This window comes from Leptinotarsa decemlineata, unplaced genomic scaffold (assembly GCF_025532065.1).
Source record: "Leptinotarsa decemlineata unplaced genomic scaffold, Ldec_3_MD MMD2_tig00001019_RagTag_RagTag, whole genome shotgun sequence".
NCBI classification, from domain to species: domain Eukaryota; kingdom Metazoa; phylum Arthropoda; class Insecta; order Coleoptera; family Chrysomelidae; genus Leptinotarsa; species Leptinotarsa decemlineata.
In genome coordinates this window covers 4,533,856-4,552,589 of record NW_027412557.1, presented here as the reverse complement: position 1 = coordinate 4,552,589, position 18,734 = coordinate 4,533,856, and the positions used below count along the sequence as shown (strand labels likewise).

Sequence of the window (18,734 nt, the reverse complement as noted above, 5' to 3'; positions counted from 1 at the left end):
ATTATCTTGCTGGCATTTCTCGTTATGGGGTAATGAAATTAATTTAAATTGATAATTGATATCTTGTTCTCATATCGATGCATACAGCTGAAAATATTTTCAAAGAAAACTCTATTATTTTTGAACAATACCAATCGAGCAACCAGCAATAGATAAAACACTCATCTCATGGACTGGTGGTTTTATTATGCTGTTTGTTGCTGTTTTCGTTAAAAATGGATACATAATTTGAGATATATATTAACCAAAATAGAAATTCCATAATTCGTGTTGCTTATGTAATAACAATGTTAAAACCTGAGAGAAACCCTTAGATTGATTGCTGGATTTGAGATGAATACGTTCATTTCAAAAGAGAAAACGAAGGAAGTTGAGTTATTATCATCACATTCATTTTGATTTATTGTTCTGAGATATTATGGTAACGAATTGATTTAGGTATCTTGAAACAAAATATGTTATCACAAATATGGTAAATGTGCTTACGGTTTCGTAATAATTCAATGAATACATTGTGGATAAATTTGAAAAACTATAACAATAATGTTGATCATGAAAAATGAGAAATAGAATTTTCTATGTTTTTTACCACTTGTATTTGTGACTGACGTTACTGCAGTTTCGTCCAATAAGGACATTTTCAAACGTATTCGTTTAAAAATTTCTCATTTTCCATGATCAAACGAATATGTTTGAGAATATTCTTAAAGGACGAAACTTTGGTAACGTTAGTTACAAATACAAGTAATAAAAAACATAGAATGTTATATTTCTCATTTTTCATGATGATCTCCTACCACGTAGTATTTGTATCCATCGTTTTAATAATGTTCATATCTTGTACTCCAAAAGTGTGCCTTAATTTTTATCCAATTTCAATCTAATTTTTTAATATAAAAAATTATATTGACTACTGCATTGAATCCCTTGATTACCGCATTACTTTAATGATTTCCACAAATGTGATTAGAATCAGATTTGTGCTGGTAATAATTTCGCAGCTTTATTTCGTACATCCTAACAAAATATTTGATGAAAAAATCAGCACTTCATAAACTATAACGATCAAAATATAGCAGAAACTGACGTAATATAACGTCAAATTACGTTTCAAAACCAACCTCACGCTAGTTTTTTTTTATTTACAGTCGCATCGACCTCTCTCACGCTAGTTTTGAATCACGAATACGTTTCAAGTCATAGTTGATGTGACGTCATCGTTTCAACGCCAGAATGAATGTATGAGTCACACATGAATACGTTTTGAATACTTTGACATTTGTCGTTGTCTAAAAGCCAATTTCCGGAAAGACAATCCATAGACAATCAAAAATGGGAGAAAACAATTGAGGATCCATTGTTATTTTAAAACAGATTTATTTGTTTACTTAAGGAATTTCACATTACCTTGAACCCCGACAAAAGATAATGATATAGTAGAATATGGCTGCTAAAGCCCAACAATTTTTAGTAGTTTATCTTGGTTCGGTCTTCATCATTTTTCTTGCATAACATTTCAATTATTCGTAGTCACAATTATTTCAGTGCTTTTCCTGAATGATTGTGGATGTAATCAATTAAGAAGGCTCAACAAGTGTTTAACCAACAACAAAAAAAAATAATCGTCCCAATAATCTCATGATCATAAGCGAGTAATGCAATTATATTTGGCAATCTTGTTTCATAACGTTTATGAATCTTTCAAGACCACACATATTTCGTCTAATATTTGTATGTATTTCGTTTCATTCCGCTTGGTTGTGTATTTCGAGCAGCGACAGTCGGTGTTGAAATGTGATTCATAGTCAGTCTGGTGTTACAGCTATTGCCCGTGACTGCAGCAAAATACTCAATCTAGGAGGCATATGGGTGAGGCTGATGTAACTTAGACGCAGTTGATTGACGATCGCTTCTAGTCTTCTATTCAGATAGATTCATTTCCAACTCTAAAACTCGTGAAATATTCCCTTTTAGGCACACATTAACGATGCGTGTCTAAAAAACTTGCGTCGAGAGCAGTTTTGGCATTTAGGAACAGTTTTTGTTTTAGATTTACTATACTTCTTCTATTCACTTTCCTAACATTTTCCCATCCTGTAAGGTAGAATTGGAAACTCTGCCATATCTAAACTCATTTCAGAGACTAAAAAAGATTCAATCTAGTTAATCTCCTGATAACGCTAGCTAGGTTGATGAAACGAGAGTCAAAAAGATTGTTGCAGTTATGATATGATGATTTTGGCAGTTGAAAATGATAAAGTCAAAATACTATTTTTGGAAATGGTTCACCTAAGTGAAAATAATAATAACTTGAACAAAAAATGAGAAATACAAAATTTAAGTCAAATTTACAATTATATTTGAACTTTTGATGGATAAAATCGAACAAATTTAAATATAAAAAAAATTATAGGTCACTAATAATTCTTCACTTACATTTAAATCTCACTGTATATACATATATCATATTAATTACATTTTCACTGGTCCTGTGACAAAATTTTCAACGTTACATTTGCATTTGACTCTTCGGTTTTGTATGTTTGAATTTATATGCCTTTAAACTAATTCTGGTGAGTCTTTTGTAACATTCTTATTACTATATAATGTTTGAATCACATTTATTTTGTAGATATTCTTGATAAAGGAAAAATAAATTTCCGAAAGCTTGAATAGAATAAAATAGTATATATATATATATATATATATATATATATATATATATATATATATATATATATATATATATATATATATATATATATATATATATATATATATATATATATATATATATATATATATATATATATATATATATATATATATATATAGGTATAAATAAAACGCAAAAGCATAATGCCCAAAAAGTGGAGTCAACGTTCTTAAAGTTGCGGTCACCGACTCCAAATTTCGGTAGTACATTTTTATAATTTGCATACGTTGTTCGTTCGTGTACTTTACCATGATGAAAATGTTGAGTTTACTGAAAAAAAGGATGGTAAAAGTTAGATCATCAGTGAAATAGTGCGTTCACAAATTAAATTCAAAGTTGTCAAGTACCTGTTGGAAAAGCCTTTATATATATATATATATATATATATATATATATATATATTTATTTATATATTTATTTATTTATTTATTTATTTATTTATTTATTTATTCGTCATTAAAGTGGTTAGAAAAGAAGATAAAAAAATAGAGATCCGTAAAAATGAAAATGACGATAAAATCATGAACGAAACGTCGCATGGCAAATCAGTTATTTATATCAAGTATTTCCGTTTCCAATAAGGTAGCAATAGTGGGATCAGGTGAAAAAAATGGTCTATATACATGCTATTTTCATGAGGTTGCAGTTGAAAAGTGACTTGAAAAGGAACAGAAAAATAAAAATATTTTTTGAAGAAAACACGTGGTAGTAGTTTCATTAGTATATCTGCTATAAATCAGAACAAAAAAAATTCTGGGGAAAGCACTCTCACATAATCAAAATCACAGAAACATGTTTTCGGCTAAGCAGTCTTCATCAGTACAGTGCAAGGATGGCAACTGGTTACAGTCGAAGTCATCAAGAGAAGCTAGCCACACTTTGTGGATATGTGGTTTCGGTTGTATCGCGTCGGGTTGTAGACTTTTCATATATTCTTCATTCAAAGTACTGCCAGTAATATACAATTATCAAGATGAAAATCCATTTTGATCATTGACTTATATGTGTCAGAATTACTAATAATAATGTCACTAGTGAAGCCAGCTCTAGGTGAACGCTGTCTCTAGACATTAGTTTCAAATCAAAATAAAGAGTTTAAAATAAATGAAGGAAGGTCGTGTTTTAACGAACATTTTCTAACGCGAACGCCATATCTGTCCATCTTTTTAATCTATCAGCTTCTGTTGACGTCAAAATAAGTTCGAAAAAGATCAGTTTGAAACGATATATATAAAAATCTTGAGTACCGATATAAAAAACAGGATTTACAATGTCAGAAACAGTAAGTACATAATCTACTTGTAAAATTTCTTCTTTATTTTCCTAACCTTAATAATTTGAAGAAAGCAGAAATATCCCATCCAAGATCCTTTGAAAATAGCTACATAGGAGATACCGCCTATGGAGGTTTCATTAGATATGAAGAATCTTTATTGATCCCACCCATTCCTAATGAATATAAGATTTCCTATGCCCCCACAATGGTACTGATTTGATGAAGTGCTTGAACCTTTTTTCTAATGAGATGTGACTTGCAGGAATCACAAATTCGCAAACTCAGATTATCCATGGAGGCCTACAGAGAATTAATGCTTCATGGTAACAGTATCTTATTATGGGAGAAGCAATGGCATTCCTCAGCAATTATAGGAGGTAAATGATAAATGTTTAAATTTAGGATAATTTTCAAGTATATCTGCTGATCAGAGCTCTAGAGATCTGAAAGTGACACTTATTTTCAAATAAAAGGGCTAAGAAATTTTATGGAAAGTTATCTTCGCAAAATTATTAAATTTGATTAGTTACTGATCAGTAGAACATATATAGAGGGTAATTCAAATTCGAACCCCACCATTGGGATCTCCTAAACTACAGAAGATACGACGAAGCTCAAATTGGGGCAAAGTTTGCCCCAATTTAACCGTAGATGTATCTCGCTGATATGCGTTTCTGGCTGCATGGTACAGTCATCATACACACTCGATATATATATATATATATATATATATATATATATATATATATATATATATATATATATATATATATATTTTTGATTGATGCAACTAATTTTCCTTTATTTTGAGTATTTCAATATTAAATTCTACAAAGAGGATTTTAAGCTTTACATCTTCTATTAATTATCTGCGAGAGCTTTCGACAGTTGGTAGTACTGTCATCATCTGGCACTCCTCAAACTCAAACTTGAGGAGTGCCAAGTTGTGTATATATATATATATATATATATATATATATATATATATATATATACACAACGAGGATTTGAAGCTTTAATAACTTCTAATTATTATATGCAAGCACTTTCGGTAGCATCTTCATGGCTATACTCAAATTGAACGTTTTATCTTCTTGTTTGTTCTTTTATACAGTTAGATCGTCTAAGTGAATTTGTTGATGCTTCATTATTTAGGGTTTGGGCAGGTATTTGTCCTCATCTTTCATCCGGATGTCTCATTAAATTAGCATCAGGTAATATTCTTTGTGTTGGTGCCTCTCCAGGTTCTTTGCTTCTAGAAATGTGTACTGTTTTGTGGAATATATTGAATGTTAGATCTTACTGTGTTTTGATTTGTATTTCATATATTATTTTGTTTGTATTTGGTTTGAACACTAATATTTTTGTGTTTTCAAAATTGGGGTTGTGATTTTCTTGAATTATGTTTATGCTGGCACGTACTTGAATTTTTCATATATTTATGCCCATTTAGTCTCGTAATAATTCATGCCTATGTATTCTTTCTCGGAGTCATTGCATGGAACTATAGATAAGATTAGAGTTTTTCATTTTTTGGGTTTTACTATTTAGGTGGGTGTAGAGTTGTTTAAGTGAGTTAATAGTAGAGATAGTTGTGTTTGGATATTTTTTTAAATTGTTTTGATAAATTTGGTACACAAGGAATTGTGATGTATTGTTTCATTTTTGGGAACATATCTTGTTTGGTTGATATATTTATGAATTTTGTTTTTTTTATGAACTGGAGGGGGTAATTATTATTAAGGAGGGTTTTTTTAGCTTTATTTAATATTTCTTCTCTTAAGGTGGACTATCCTCTATAGCCAACAAAAAAACCATTTTTAGTAGAGTGACAAGGAAGTTAGTTAAAAGAAACAAATTCTTGATCCTTCACAGTCATCCTCCCTCATGCAAATACAGTTTCACGTTTCCACCTTAACACCACTGTTAACAATCGAAATAATTATCAATAGAATAATTTTATAACATGAGAAAATTCGACCATGTCAAGAAAAAATAAAGGATATCACCTTTATAGCACCTAAAATTCCACATAATTAATGAAGGAAAATTTTAAAATTTCATTTTAGTTTCAATAATGCAGCCTAGGTATTTACCATCAGGTTATTATAAAACTATCACTAACAAAAGACATTTTTCCATTGTAGTTTAATTATATGAAATTAAATTGAAAAAATCCTTGGTCGAGGACGAAACGTCATAAAAAAAGGAAAAAAATTATTCCACAAAAATCCAAACCCCAAGAAAGCCTCTTCCAAAAAACACACTCAGGATTCAAGAATATATATACAGGGTGAGTTAACAAGATTTTCTCGCTCCATTGTTATCAGAGGAAAGAAACATTTTTTTGAACTGCTCAATTTTTTTTTGTAGTCACATCTATAAATACTACTTATAAAATCATTTTCTTGCATACTGGGTGATTCAGCCGAGTGTGGCCAACCAAAGTTATATTTTTTTAAATAGAACACCCAGTATATAAATACGTCATTCAATTCCATATTTTGTTTAGCTCTCTAAGGAATTTTTGTTTTCGAATTTCCATTGCAGCATTGCCAAGTTATTCTAGAAAAACCTATTTTGCAGACAATATTTTTTTAATTCACCACCCGTATGTCTACAGTAATTAAGTGGATTTATTTTAGGAATAGTTAGTCAACATCACTATAATAATTTCTGGAATCTCAACTTTCGGAAACAATATATAGGGTGCTCAGTAAAACCGTTCATTTTCAAACAGACAATTCAACTTTTTCAAATGGAACACCCTGTATTTTTTCATTTGTTTTTCTTCAAAAACCCAGTCATCCATGAATGACATCAAAAAATGAATCTCGGAATTTGTCAATAACGCCATGTGTTGAAGTTTCTTTCGCCTGTAGATTGAATCATTTTCATTATGAATTTATTGGAAGATTGAGAGAACTGGTAATTTCAATCACGAGAAGTTCGAACGTGTCTGCCCTGTAACAAATGAAGAGAATACATTCCAAATTGCTCTACACCTTGTTGAAAATCCCGATGTGAGTACCCGAGACCTGAGAAGGGAATTAGGATTTTCTCAAACCAGCGTTTCTTGAATGATACGAGCAAACAAATTTCATTCTTACTACATGCAATTGATGTAAGAGTTAAGAGGAAGAGATTTTGAAAAACGTGTTCAATTTTGCCGATGGGATTTAAAAAAGATAAATCAGGAAAATGGATTTTTTGATTTGGTGTTATTTTCTGATTAAGCGACTTTTCATAAAAATGGAACTGTGAATCGGCATCACATGCATTATTATGCAACGGAAAACCCCCATTTTTTTCGTTGCCTGAACCATTAACTGTCTTGGTTACTGAATGTTTGGGGTGGAATTCTCGGAAAAAGAGTTATCGGTCCGTATTTTTTGGATAGGCATCTCACTGGAAGAAAATATGTAAGATTTCTTCGGCATGAGTTTTTTCTGATTTTATTGGACAGGGTTCCATATGGAACAAGACTTAGAATGTGGCTACAACAAGACGGTGCACCACCACATTTTAAAGCTGAGGTACGGAAATACATCAACGATCATTTCAATAAAAAATGAATAGGTAGGGGTGGGCCTGTGACGTGGCCACCCAGATCACCTGACATGACCAAAATGGATTTTTTTATGGGGGTATATGTAATGGATTGTCTACCAAACTTTTCCAACATCTATAGAACACATGAAACGAAGAATCACTAGAGCTTTCAAGGAAATCCCAGAGGATATGCTGGAACGTGTAGAGAATTCGTTTGAAAAATTACATTATGTGTTGCAGAAAATGGTGGCCATTTTGAACATCTTCTGAACTCCTCTATTCGATAAAAAATGTAGGCGTTATTCTTCATATTGAAAAAATGTTGAGTAAATGAACAAAATAAATTAATTTTTTGTGGTTACAGCAATTAATAAAACTAGGTATAATTTGTAAAATATTTTTCTTATAGTTTACCTTTGATAAAAAATGTAGAAACATTTCATACAAATGAAAAAATACAGTTGACCAGTTTTACCGAGCACCCTATATATTGTTTCGGAAAGTTGAGATTCCCGAAATTATCATGGTGATGTTGACTAACTATTCCTAAAACATTCCACTTAATTACTGTAGACAAGCGGGTGGTGAATTTAAAAAAATATTGTCTGCAAAATAGGTTTTTCTGGAATAACTTGGCAATGCCGCAATGGAAATTCGAAAACAAAAATTCCTTAGAGAGATAAAAAAATATGGAATCAAATGACGTATTCATATACTGGGTGGCCACGCTTGGCTGAATCACCCAGAATGCGAGAAAATAATTTTGAAAGATAGTATTTATCGATATGACTGCGAAAAAAAATTGAACAATTCGAAAAATTGTTTTCTCTGATACCAATGGACCGAGGGGAATCTTGTTGACTCTCCCGATTTCATATATATATATATATATATATATATATATATATGAAATCGTAAAAGGTAGTTCCTACAAGAACGGTTAAATGGAACAAAAGTTGCCTATTTAGGGATGCAAGATGATGGTATTCTCAGATCGACAAAATCACCAACAGTTTCTGAGATATTTGCAAGAAACTGAAAATGATAAATCTTATTTTTTTGCTCTACCGCCTCCACTTTCAATAATATAAAAAAAAATCACAACTTTTTGCTTTATTTCATGTTTTTCATAATCTGGTTCAATACATATTTCATTGTGACGTTTCGTTTATTGAAATCCATCATTAATATTTTTTTTTAATATATAATATTTTTCATATATTTTGGTAGTCATTGTAATTCAAAATTCATTTACCTTTTTTTCAATGAGAAATCAAATTTCTATATGTCGTTCCAAGCACATAGTTAATAATATCGTAATACACCACATTGAAAAAGAAACAGTTACGAAAGAGAATGTAATGAAATGAAAAGTCGTCGAAGATTAACATTATAATGAAATGCCTCACATCACATTTTGAGTTACCGTCTCACGCGATATCGCATTAAATGTTAAAATTGTTTTCCACCATTTCTTGAACAAATACTTGCTCTAGAAATAGTGTGAAGTAGAGTCCCTGATAAGAAGTCCAAGTATACTTCTCCAGTCAGAGATATTTCAAAAAAGTGGGGGCCAATAGTTTCATCAAGAACACCAAGCCATACGTTAACACCATATCTCTCTTGAAAATTGGTAACTGTATGTAAATATTAATTTTCTTGTCGCCAGTGGTATTGTATATTCCCGTTGAACCATCCATTATTGGTAAATATACTTTCATCACACGACATTTTTTTTTCAAATTTCATTATTTTGGCGAAATTTTCTAATGAGCTATCTATAAAAAACTTTTCTCCTGTTGAAGTCCAGCAAACGCAAATGATGGACTTTCCTGACTGGATAAGGTTTGAATTTATTTTTCTTTAAATTGTGAATCTTTTTTGAACTCGCCTAAAATACCACATTCAGTAACTGTACATTTTCTTTTGGAGAGTTTTTCAAAGGATCCATAATTTATATATCACTCTTTATTAGCAAATAATGCTCTTCATGGTACAGTCAGTCACTAAAATAAAATTTCATAAACTATTTACGATAAGTTGAAAGTATATATGATTAGGTTGTCGTCGTTCAAGATGTATTTTCTGATACATTGCCAGAGATTTGGTAGCATTTCTTAAACATCTCAAATAAACAAAAAGTATATCCACTTTTCCATCATTGGAAAAATTCATGTGTTTCTCTTGAAATCGCTCACCAAATTGAATAACTGTTTTATTTTGTGTTTGACAATTAACTTGACATTGACATTCATGTATTTCATAGCTTTCATATATGAAGTTATCAATCTGCCTATTACTTACATTGAACTGGAGTAGGCAGATTGAGACCTTAGTGAGAATCATGACGAGACCTGGTGAGTAGGCAGATTAAGGCTTCGATGTCAAGTCACATCAACTTCTTGAAAATGGCTCCAAAATCGGAACCGAAACGGAGCCGATGTACTGTCGTCCGGGTTGAACCGCGTCTGTAATTTTCATCTTTTCGACTTTGACGCCATTTTGAAAAAAAAAAATTGAAACTGAAATTACATGACTCGACGACGGAGTATTAATCTCCCCCAAGTATCGTCAATGGCTTTATTCTTCCTTTGTTCAGCTTGAAGTCACAAAACCAGTGACGAGACTTGGAGGACAGGGAGATTACGACTCTGTCGTCGAGTCATGTAATTTCAGTTTCAAGTGGTTCTTGAAAATGTGTGTGTATTTATATAAACTATTGAAATTGTGTTTTTAGGATGCACTGTGATATTTATGTTGATATGGCTAAGTGACCCAAATATTTTAACAATTTTATCTCTACTGGGAATGCTGATAACACTTGCAGATTACACTTTACCAATGATAATTTCATCCATTTTCAAAGAGGATACTTGGAATAATGGAAAACAGAAGCAATATGAAGACATCTGTACAAATATCATACTGTACAAGACTAAATTTGAGTTATTGCTTGATTCCTACTATCGAATGAGAGTTACCAACCCAAAAATGGTAAATATATCAAGAATAATTTGAAATAACTATTTTCATTCCTTAATTTTGTTGATTTCAAATATATGACGCAATAGATATATTAAGCAGAAGTGTATGGATTGAATGGGTGGCAAGGAATATATTGAAGGATATTAACTTAAACTTGGATACATGTTAAAACAATCACAGATGAAATTATGACACCTTTATTTTTCTTACTGTTTCCCTTGTTTCAGTACAGAAGACCATTATTTGATAAAATATATGTAGAAGGGTGGTCTGAAAACGTTCCGACATAACAAATATACAAGACTTTTTTTCAGATAATTTTTTTTAACGTAGTCTTCTATTAAATATACACACTTCTCCCGGCGATGCTTCCATCTCTGTAACCCGTCCAAATAGTACTCGACGTTTTTCTCTGTAAAATAATTGTTCACGAAGGTGATTGCCTCTTCATTGTACGAAAATATCTCTCCTCCGAACGCACTTTTTAGATGAGGGAACAAAAGAAGTCACTTGGGGCTAGATCTAGTGATGGATGGTTAAGCAGTTCAAACCGTAATTCGTGAATTTTCGCCATGGCAATCGCTGAGGTGTGAGACGGTGCATTGTATAGGTGAAACAGGATTTTCTTTTTCTGCAAATGTGGCCGTTTTTCCACAAGTTCTGCCTTCAGCACCTCAAGTAATGATGCATAGTATGCTCCTGTAATGGTTTTCTCCTTTTTAAAGATAATCAATTAATATAACTCCATGACTATCCTAAAAAATAGTCGTTCTCACTTTCCCGCCGTAAAAACAGTTTTTCCTTTTTTTGGAGATGGTTCTACCTTTGCAGTCCACTGTTTGGACCGTATTTTTGTTTCGGGCGTATAATAGTGTATCCAAGTTTCATCTACAGTAATTAATCGCGACAAAAACTGCGCCAACAGAGCGTTGGAAATGTTCATTCGAACATGTTTTTGGTTTTACGTGAGCAAACGCGGCACCTAACGCGCGGACAGCTTTCTCATGCCTAAATGTTGATTTAATATATGACAAACACATTCTTTTGAAATGTTCATAACCTCTAACATCACTCTCACTTTAATTCGCTGGTCGTCTAGCACCATTTGGTGAACGTTGGCTATGTTTTTGTCTGTAGTTGCAGTTTTTGGACGTCCCGAACGTTCATCGTCTCCCATCTTTGATTTGCGTAGGCGTATTGCCTTCCACCAAAAACAAATATTTAATGACAGGTCGATACTCGATTTTGTCCATTTTCATAAAACACTGTCATCAATTCACTCAAACGACGGTTACATAACAACTGCGCGTCCAAAATGGCCTAAACTTTGGTGAGTAAGTGTCAACAGATGAAAAACGAAAATCTCTAGCTTTTATTTACGAGTGCTGCTATCTTCATATTGAGGTCGGAAATTTCAGACCACCTTCCTATATATCTATGGTCAATTCAGTACTTATTGGCATTAACAAATAAGGAATTAAATTTAGAAAAAAAAATTCTTAATTATTGCTTCACATAATGTTTCAACGTCTCCAAATTGGAATAATACCAGAATTCCACTTCATATTTTCTTATATTGTTTATTGTCCCACCCATTCATATCTTAAAGGATCTTTCAATTTTTTGAATTTGCATTTTCTGTTACTTTTTAATATAATGCAAGATTACAAAAAACAGGTATTAGATACAATATCTTATAACTTTCTTTGTAAGAAATTAAATAAACAGGGATATTACAATCACTTTTCTCCCAATAATATTCCATTGATACAAGTTCAATATTCCATGATGGAAATGTATGAGGTGAAAGTGACCGAATGTCTGTTAACATCTACTATCACATATTTGAATATAGAATGTTGATGAGTATAAAATTGTTCAAGTGAGGTTATTCACAGAATGATAAACGTATTAGCAATTTGAACTTGCTGTCTGATAGTTGTAGCAAAATTGTCAGGGATTTATTAGGAACATTACTAACTAGGTGCCAAAAAATAGGGCACATTCCAGCACATTACCACTTTTGAGAAATTTCCATACCTTTTCTGTTTTAGTATTTTGGCCTGACAATTATTGGATTAGGATTCCTTGCTTGGATTGGAGGAACTGTAAATAACCTGTTTTTGACATATGTCTTTGTTCTCCTCCTTTTATTGCTACCTGGTATGGCATATAATGGATTCTTGAACAAAGGATTAGAAACCTTATCAAAAATATTTACTGATTTGGTAGAAAATGCCAAATCTAAGGTTGTACAGAAAAAAACTGAGTGAGATTGTTATAGTTATCAGTTGGTTATGTAATTTTGAACTATTATGTACATGTTCGCTCAAACATTATTATATTTAGGTATTTTTTGAAATCGAAGAAATTTTCGGTGTGATATATAGACTGATGTTACTCACCTAATTTTATTCGTTACGAGTAATTAGTTTTATATTCAATGAATAAATTATCTTTTTATATTTTGTTGTTGATTTAACTCTCCATAATTGGGTATTGCCTTGAATTTTCATTGAATCCAGAAAGAATATATAAAGTTGAGATCTTCAATCAATCAATGTTGAGCTTATGTGGTTATGCAAACTGCTAATGAGATGTATCACTTTTCGGGTCTATACTTCAAGTTGATATAGCTCCTCTTCAGTCAACTCTGCTACTCCAAAAGAGTATACTAAGATCGAATGGCAAGTATATCTCTGACAGAAACTTTATTCTTCTCGGCAGTTCCAATGATCACATATGGCGGAGTTTATGCTGATACTTGTGAGAGTTACTCAATAGTTTTACCTCATGTGAGAGGCGTTATTATTATTATTATTTTTTTTAACCGAAGTTTGCGCTTGTCAGGCCCTATCCCACGAAGCCCCGATACATTGGGGGCACCTGTACCAGCATTGTCAACCAACGACCACTCCCCACTCCGTGGGGTAAGTGAACGTTGAATGACAGCCTTCTGCATTTGTACGACTAAGATTTCTACCTTAGTGAGGCAAGTCGGCTCCAATAATCAGAACAACCATCTTAAAGGTTTGAAGAGAAAATCCCGATATTTAATCCGATTTTCCTCCTCTTTTCGGACGATATTCGTTTCACTGGGAGCTGAAAACTACGACGAATATCGTCTTGCTCTGATGGTCGTGAAGAATTACATCAGGCTCATTAGCTTGCATGAGTCCGAGGGTGGGAAATGAATAGTTTTAATAAATTCGGAACTTCTTATTTCACACGATAGATTCAATGTCCCCAGAGCGTAGGTCAATACCGGTGTCTTGTTAATCCCTTAAAAGTGCCTTAGATGGTAATCAAGCACTGCCAAGCAGATGCCAACTTTTTAGGCTTAGACCACATATGCTGGACATGCTGACAGCAATTGCATTAGGGCCTCAGGAGCATCGTGGCAGGCCCTGCACGTTCTGTCAGGAAACTAAATACCCATCACGCGACTGCGGTAGACTAAAGTATTGAAGACACCATTCTATCAGGTCATGATGAACCCCTCAGTTTCCAACTTCAGCCAACTCAACCTGAGGAAAGCGAAGGTCAGGTTCTTTATAAAGCAGAGATCTTCAATGTTGTTAAAAGGACACCATTCATTGCGTTATCCATTTGTTTCTGCAGGAGTGAAATGCTCTATGCATTTTTCATGTGGGCATTTTACTGAATGGGCTCCATCCAGTACCATTCTCTCGTGTAGACTTTCCAAACTCGTGTAAGCTTTCCAAACACGGTTTCTCTGCTGTCGGGGGAAGTACAACCGTGGAACGGACGATTTGTAAATACATAGGAGTTCTACTCCAAACGAGAAGAGTAAAATTGGAATGGCAAGCATATTTGTAGCAATAACTTTGTTCTTCCCCGAAAGTTCCGATGGCCAGATCTGTCGGAGTTTGTGCTGATACTTGCCGCAAAGAGAGTTCTTCACTGCTGTTGTGAGTAGCGGTGTTCCACCTTGAGGTAAGTATAGGTCTCTCCGGTGCACATTTATCAATCCTGAATTTCATACCGATGGAATGCGTGTACTATTCCACCACCTACAAGGACTGATGGAGATCCTTTTATCAAGAGGCATAAAGTTTAAGATCAGCCATATAAAACAAACGGGTGACCTTTTGTCTCCGGTTTCCGGGGGCTACTAACCAGGTATACCTTCACATAAAATATAATAATAATAATTTTATTAACCATTATCGGTACATATGGTAAGTCAATAATTGTAATATATGTTATACACATATTAAGAAAAAAATAATAGTCATACAACAAATTGAAGAATGAAGATAAAATATTAATATAAAAACATAAAACAAGGCACCTAATATATAAATGTTACAATTTAAAAACACATACATATATTATATTACATTGGGAAATATTTCCAGGAATTATCACTCCAATAGTTTTTTAAACTATAAAAACATTTTTTTATTAAGAATTGTTTCGTATTATTCTTAAAGAATTTATACGATTTTGACTCCTTGATTGACTAAGGTAATTTATTGTAAAGTGAGATAGCATTGTATATTGGAGAACTTTCAAATTTATTTGATTTGTGCGAGGGTATCCTTAACATACCACAATGACGTGTATGATAAGAAATAATCTTGCATCTTTCAAAAGATGCAAGATTATTTCTTACATAAGTCACACATTTGAATATATATATATATATATATATATATATATATATATATATATATATATATATATATATATATATATATATATATATATATATATATATATATATATATATATATATATATTAAGACATCCACATATATCGGAAAAATATCAGATGAAATAAAAAGTTTATTAATTAAAAAAAGGTATTAATATAGGTCTTACCTTTTAACGTGTTAGGAATCAAACGTTAAAAGGTAAGACCTCGTTAGTCCTTAGCTCGCACAAGTTTCTCGATTTCTGAGAGTTGTCATTCGTATGGGGGCAATAACTGATTAACGGAAAAACAGATTTTAAAGAGATAACAGCATAGGTTCGTTCCAACCAGCGTCAGAAACAGTTTCTGACAGTCAGGATTCTGCGCAGTAATGTGATTGCGTTCCAACGTGAGTTTCCAACCATTAGTAAACTATCAGTTTTCTGTTCCATCCAAGATTCAAACCTGTTCGAAATCTATCAGAAATGTTTGAGGATTATCTTCTAACCATTAATCTGACGCATGCGTTTTCCGTATTACTGTTTCTGTTTTATGTTCATGCAACTTGCAAACAACATAACCTGCAAAAATTGTTATAAAATAACTTATGTATTTGCTGGCGCAGGAAAAATTAGGAATTCTTCAAGTGAACCTGAAATATGAACATCTTTAATTACACAAATTAACTATTGCGGTGACCTACTTTTACCTCCCAGTTCCATGTTGATTAGTAAATGGAATAGAGATATAAAATATATATACGAAAAACTGTGATTTAAAAGAAGCTGTACAAAATATCAATATATCTTTAAAGAACATTGAATTATATCTACAAGTGAATAAACTCAAATTGAATATATAAAATCTAAGGCAATGATGGTTACAACAAATTCGAATCAAAGAAATATTGATACTAACGACGTTAATATCAGCATATTCAATAATCAACTCACAATTGTAAATGAAATTAAGTACCTAGGATTTTCAAAATTTTCGAGTGGGATACAACCAGGCTATCTTAGCAGATATTTAGTTCGAAATAGTGACATTCATTCATATAACACAAGAAATGTAATACATTTTATTGATCCCGAACAAACTATAAGAGTGGAATGAATTCATTGTTATTTAAAGGTCTAGCTAGTTTCAATAAGTTACTTGATGAAATAAAACATGTAAATTCCTTAAAAGTATTCAAAAAGTTATTAGAATATATCAAATTGTAATACATGATGCACTGTAAAATTATATACGTGTATAAATTATTCATATATGCATAACTATATATTGTATATTAGGATTCCTAAAATAAAGTCTACTACTACTACTCTCCAGAAATACACTTGATTAGATTTATTTTTAAAGGTTATGTTGAAATTCCATGCCAACCTCAATTGAACTATCAGCTGTTCCAATCAGAAATTTCAAATTAATCAGAAACCAATATCTACCAGACATGCGCGTTGACAACGATTTACAAACTGTTGGAAATCTGTTGGTGACTCAAGGTTGGAACGAACCTCATATAAGACCGGTAACTCCTTGGGTAGATATATAAAGAACAACAAGTCACAGATAGACGAAGATAATAGATCAGGTGTCTACAAACTGAAATGCGGATCATGCCCAAGTGTATGTAGGAAAGACTTCAAAAAAACTTAAATGAGAATCTCTGAACATAAAAGAAGTTTCGAACTGACGAAGACCAATTCATCTTTGCGTGTCACCTTCTAGAGATCGATCACGAGTTCAACACTATGTACGACATACTCCATGTTGAAATTAATAAACAAGGGTGAACGTTGGGGTTTCCTACTGAACGACTAACAGGAGGTAGACCACTTCCCATTGTTAAACCTTTCTGCATAATACCAAGAAGTTTATTCATATTCAAAATTTTCCTAATGTCCAAGAACTGAGAGTGTAATTGGTTCAACAGATTTTACATGTGATAACTCTCACTAATAACCACACGAATTAGGTAACGATTATTGTTGTATATAAAAACTATATATCAGTAATATTCATTTCTACTGAGGAAGCTATCGTGTTAGCGAAACGCATCTAGAAATCAAAATGTTTGTGAACATTGTGTAATTATTATCATGGATATTGTTATAAATTTTTATCACGGCATCGGAAGAAGGAGTGTGTTCTCCGTCCCGGGTGTGCCTGAGCTGCCGGTCTGGTTTTGTACTATTTGCTCGGATTCGTGGTGGCGCAACTCACCCAAGCCCTTAGATATTGGATGGCTGTACCCACTCATAATTATTATTATAATAATTATTAATATTATTTTCTTCTGTCCTTGAGGAACTGACACATTAGCGAGGGTCATTATCATTATTATATTTCGGTTGTTCAAATAACGATCATTGTGTTCAGAGCATATTGCTAATTGAGCGATGCTATAAAGGACTTTTGGTTTTCAAATCAAAAGTGAATTGTTTTGGTCAACACGTTCAAGGTCAGAAATTAATTTGAGATCTTTAGCTGTTCAGGCAGCTGCCTTAAAAAGTAATGTTTCGATACCTTTTTATTAATGGTCGTAGACCCTGCAGATAAAGGTATTCAAACCCCGAATGACTTCACATGCTCCAACCGTTCTATTATGTAGACATCTCAAACTCAAAAGTCCACGTTTCTCCTGTTCCAGTGTGAAGTACCTTAGAACGTTAGGTACTAGAGTGATTTTTAAAGATTGTTTTTTTGTATTTTTTTCCAATCCTTATTTTATTTGAATATGAATATCTTCTGTTGAGTATCACTATGTGACATATCCCACAAAATATCTTACAGAAACGATAAAGGAGTTCTACCATGCTTAATGTTCACAGGTAATATAAATTAACGATGTAAATATATTTGTTTCATTTAATTTTTCTTGAAATTTGCAGTTTCATATTGTTATTCTGAAAATATTAATTTAAAAATATATTCATTTCTCAGCTGTTATAATTCTTGATCAGTTTCAGTTTCGACTAGTATCTTCTGTATTTTCTGTCACTTTGTCTCTGTCCATATCAATACCGAGGATTTCTTCAAAAAACATGGGAAAGTCGATGACCTGAAGAAAAAAACTTGTTTTTGGTAATGAACTATTTCAACAATTATACTGTACCGATGGTAGGAAATCAAAACTTTCCTGTGAGCTCTCCACTCTCATTAACGTTTTGAAACACTTATAAGCATTGGTGTTGGTCATTGATTCACCTGTAATGAAACAATTAGTTATTATGTGATTAGTTATCAGAAAAGGTATAATGCTGGTTCTGGGACCAAATCCCACGATTTTTCTTATGGTGTTTCAATTCATTCATTTACGTTCCATTCAAGGTCATCAAATAAAACCGTTTGAATGCCTAATTGTGTATTTTTGAAGCTTAATGAACTGAATTAATTAAAAAATTGAATCACAAATACGGGGGTCGTCATATTTATTTTTGTGACCAACATCATTTGCAATTGTCGAAAATTAAGATGAACTATTTTAAAATTGGTGAGCTGAAATGAATGCGTTTTGTCATCAATAAAATAAATAGAGG

The 18,734-nt window shown here is 32.3% G+C and overlaps 2 protein-coding genes across 5 annotated transcripts in view; one reads left to right on the top strand and one right to left on the bottom strand.

The window, feature by feature from the left end:
- The first annotated feature begins 3,779 nt into the window (after positions 1 to 3,779).
- On the top strand, positions 3,780 to 12,994 carry Arl6IP1 (ADP-ribosylation factor-like 6 interacting protein 1). 2 transcript variants are annotated; one of them, XM_023158163.2, is made up of 5 exons: positions 3,780 to 3,998; positions 4,060 to 4,200; positions 4,255 to 4,369; positions 10,282 to 10,538; positions 12,584 to 12,994. In XM_023158163.2, exons 1-5 carry the CDS (start codon positions 3,987 to 3,989, stop codon positions 12,800 to 12,802), a joined length of 744 nt encoding a protein of 247 aa, XP_023013931.1. In that variant the 5' UTR covers positions 3,780 to 3,986; the 3' UTR covers positions 12,803 to 12,994. The 2 variants fall into 2 exon arrangements, with proteins under 2 accessions (XP_023013931.1, XP_023013932.1); XM_023158164.2 differs by lacking the exon at positions 4,060 to 4,200 and having other exon boundaries at positions 3,789 to 3,998.
- A 5,051-nt stretch (positions 12,995 to 18,045) lies between these two features.
- Positions 18,046 to 18,734, bottom strand: part of LOC111516674 (cilia- and flagella-associated protein 251) — a 97,781-nt gene continuing 97,092 nt past the window's right edge. For all 3 annotated transcript variants that reach the window (XM_074175378.1, XM_074175377.1, XM_074175376.1), the window contains 2 exons: positions 18,311 to 18,402; positions 18,046 to 18,256 (listed from right to left, as the gene is read on the bottom strand). In XM_074175378.1, the coding sequence (XP_074031479.1) occupies positions 18,161 to 18,256; positions 18,311 to 18,402 (188 nt within the window). In that variant the 3' untranslated portion in view covers positions 18,046 to 18,160. The remainder of the gene's footprint in view (positions 18,257 to 18,310; positions 18,403 to 18,734) is intronic.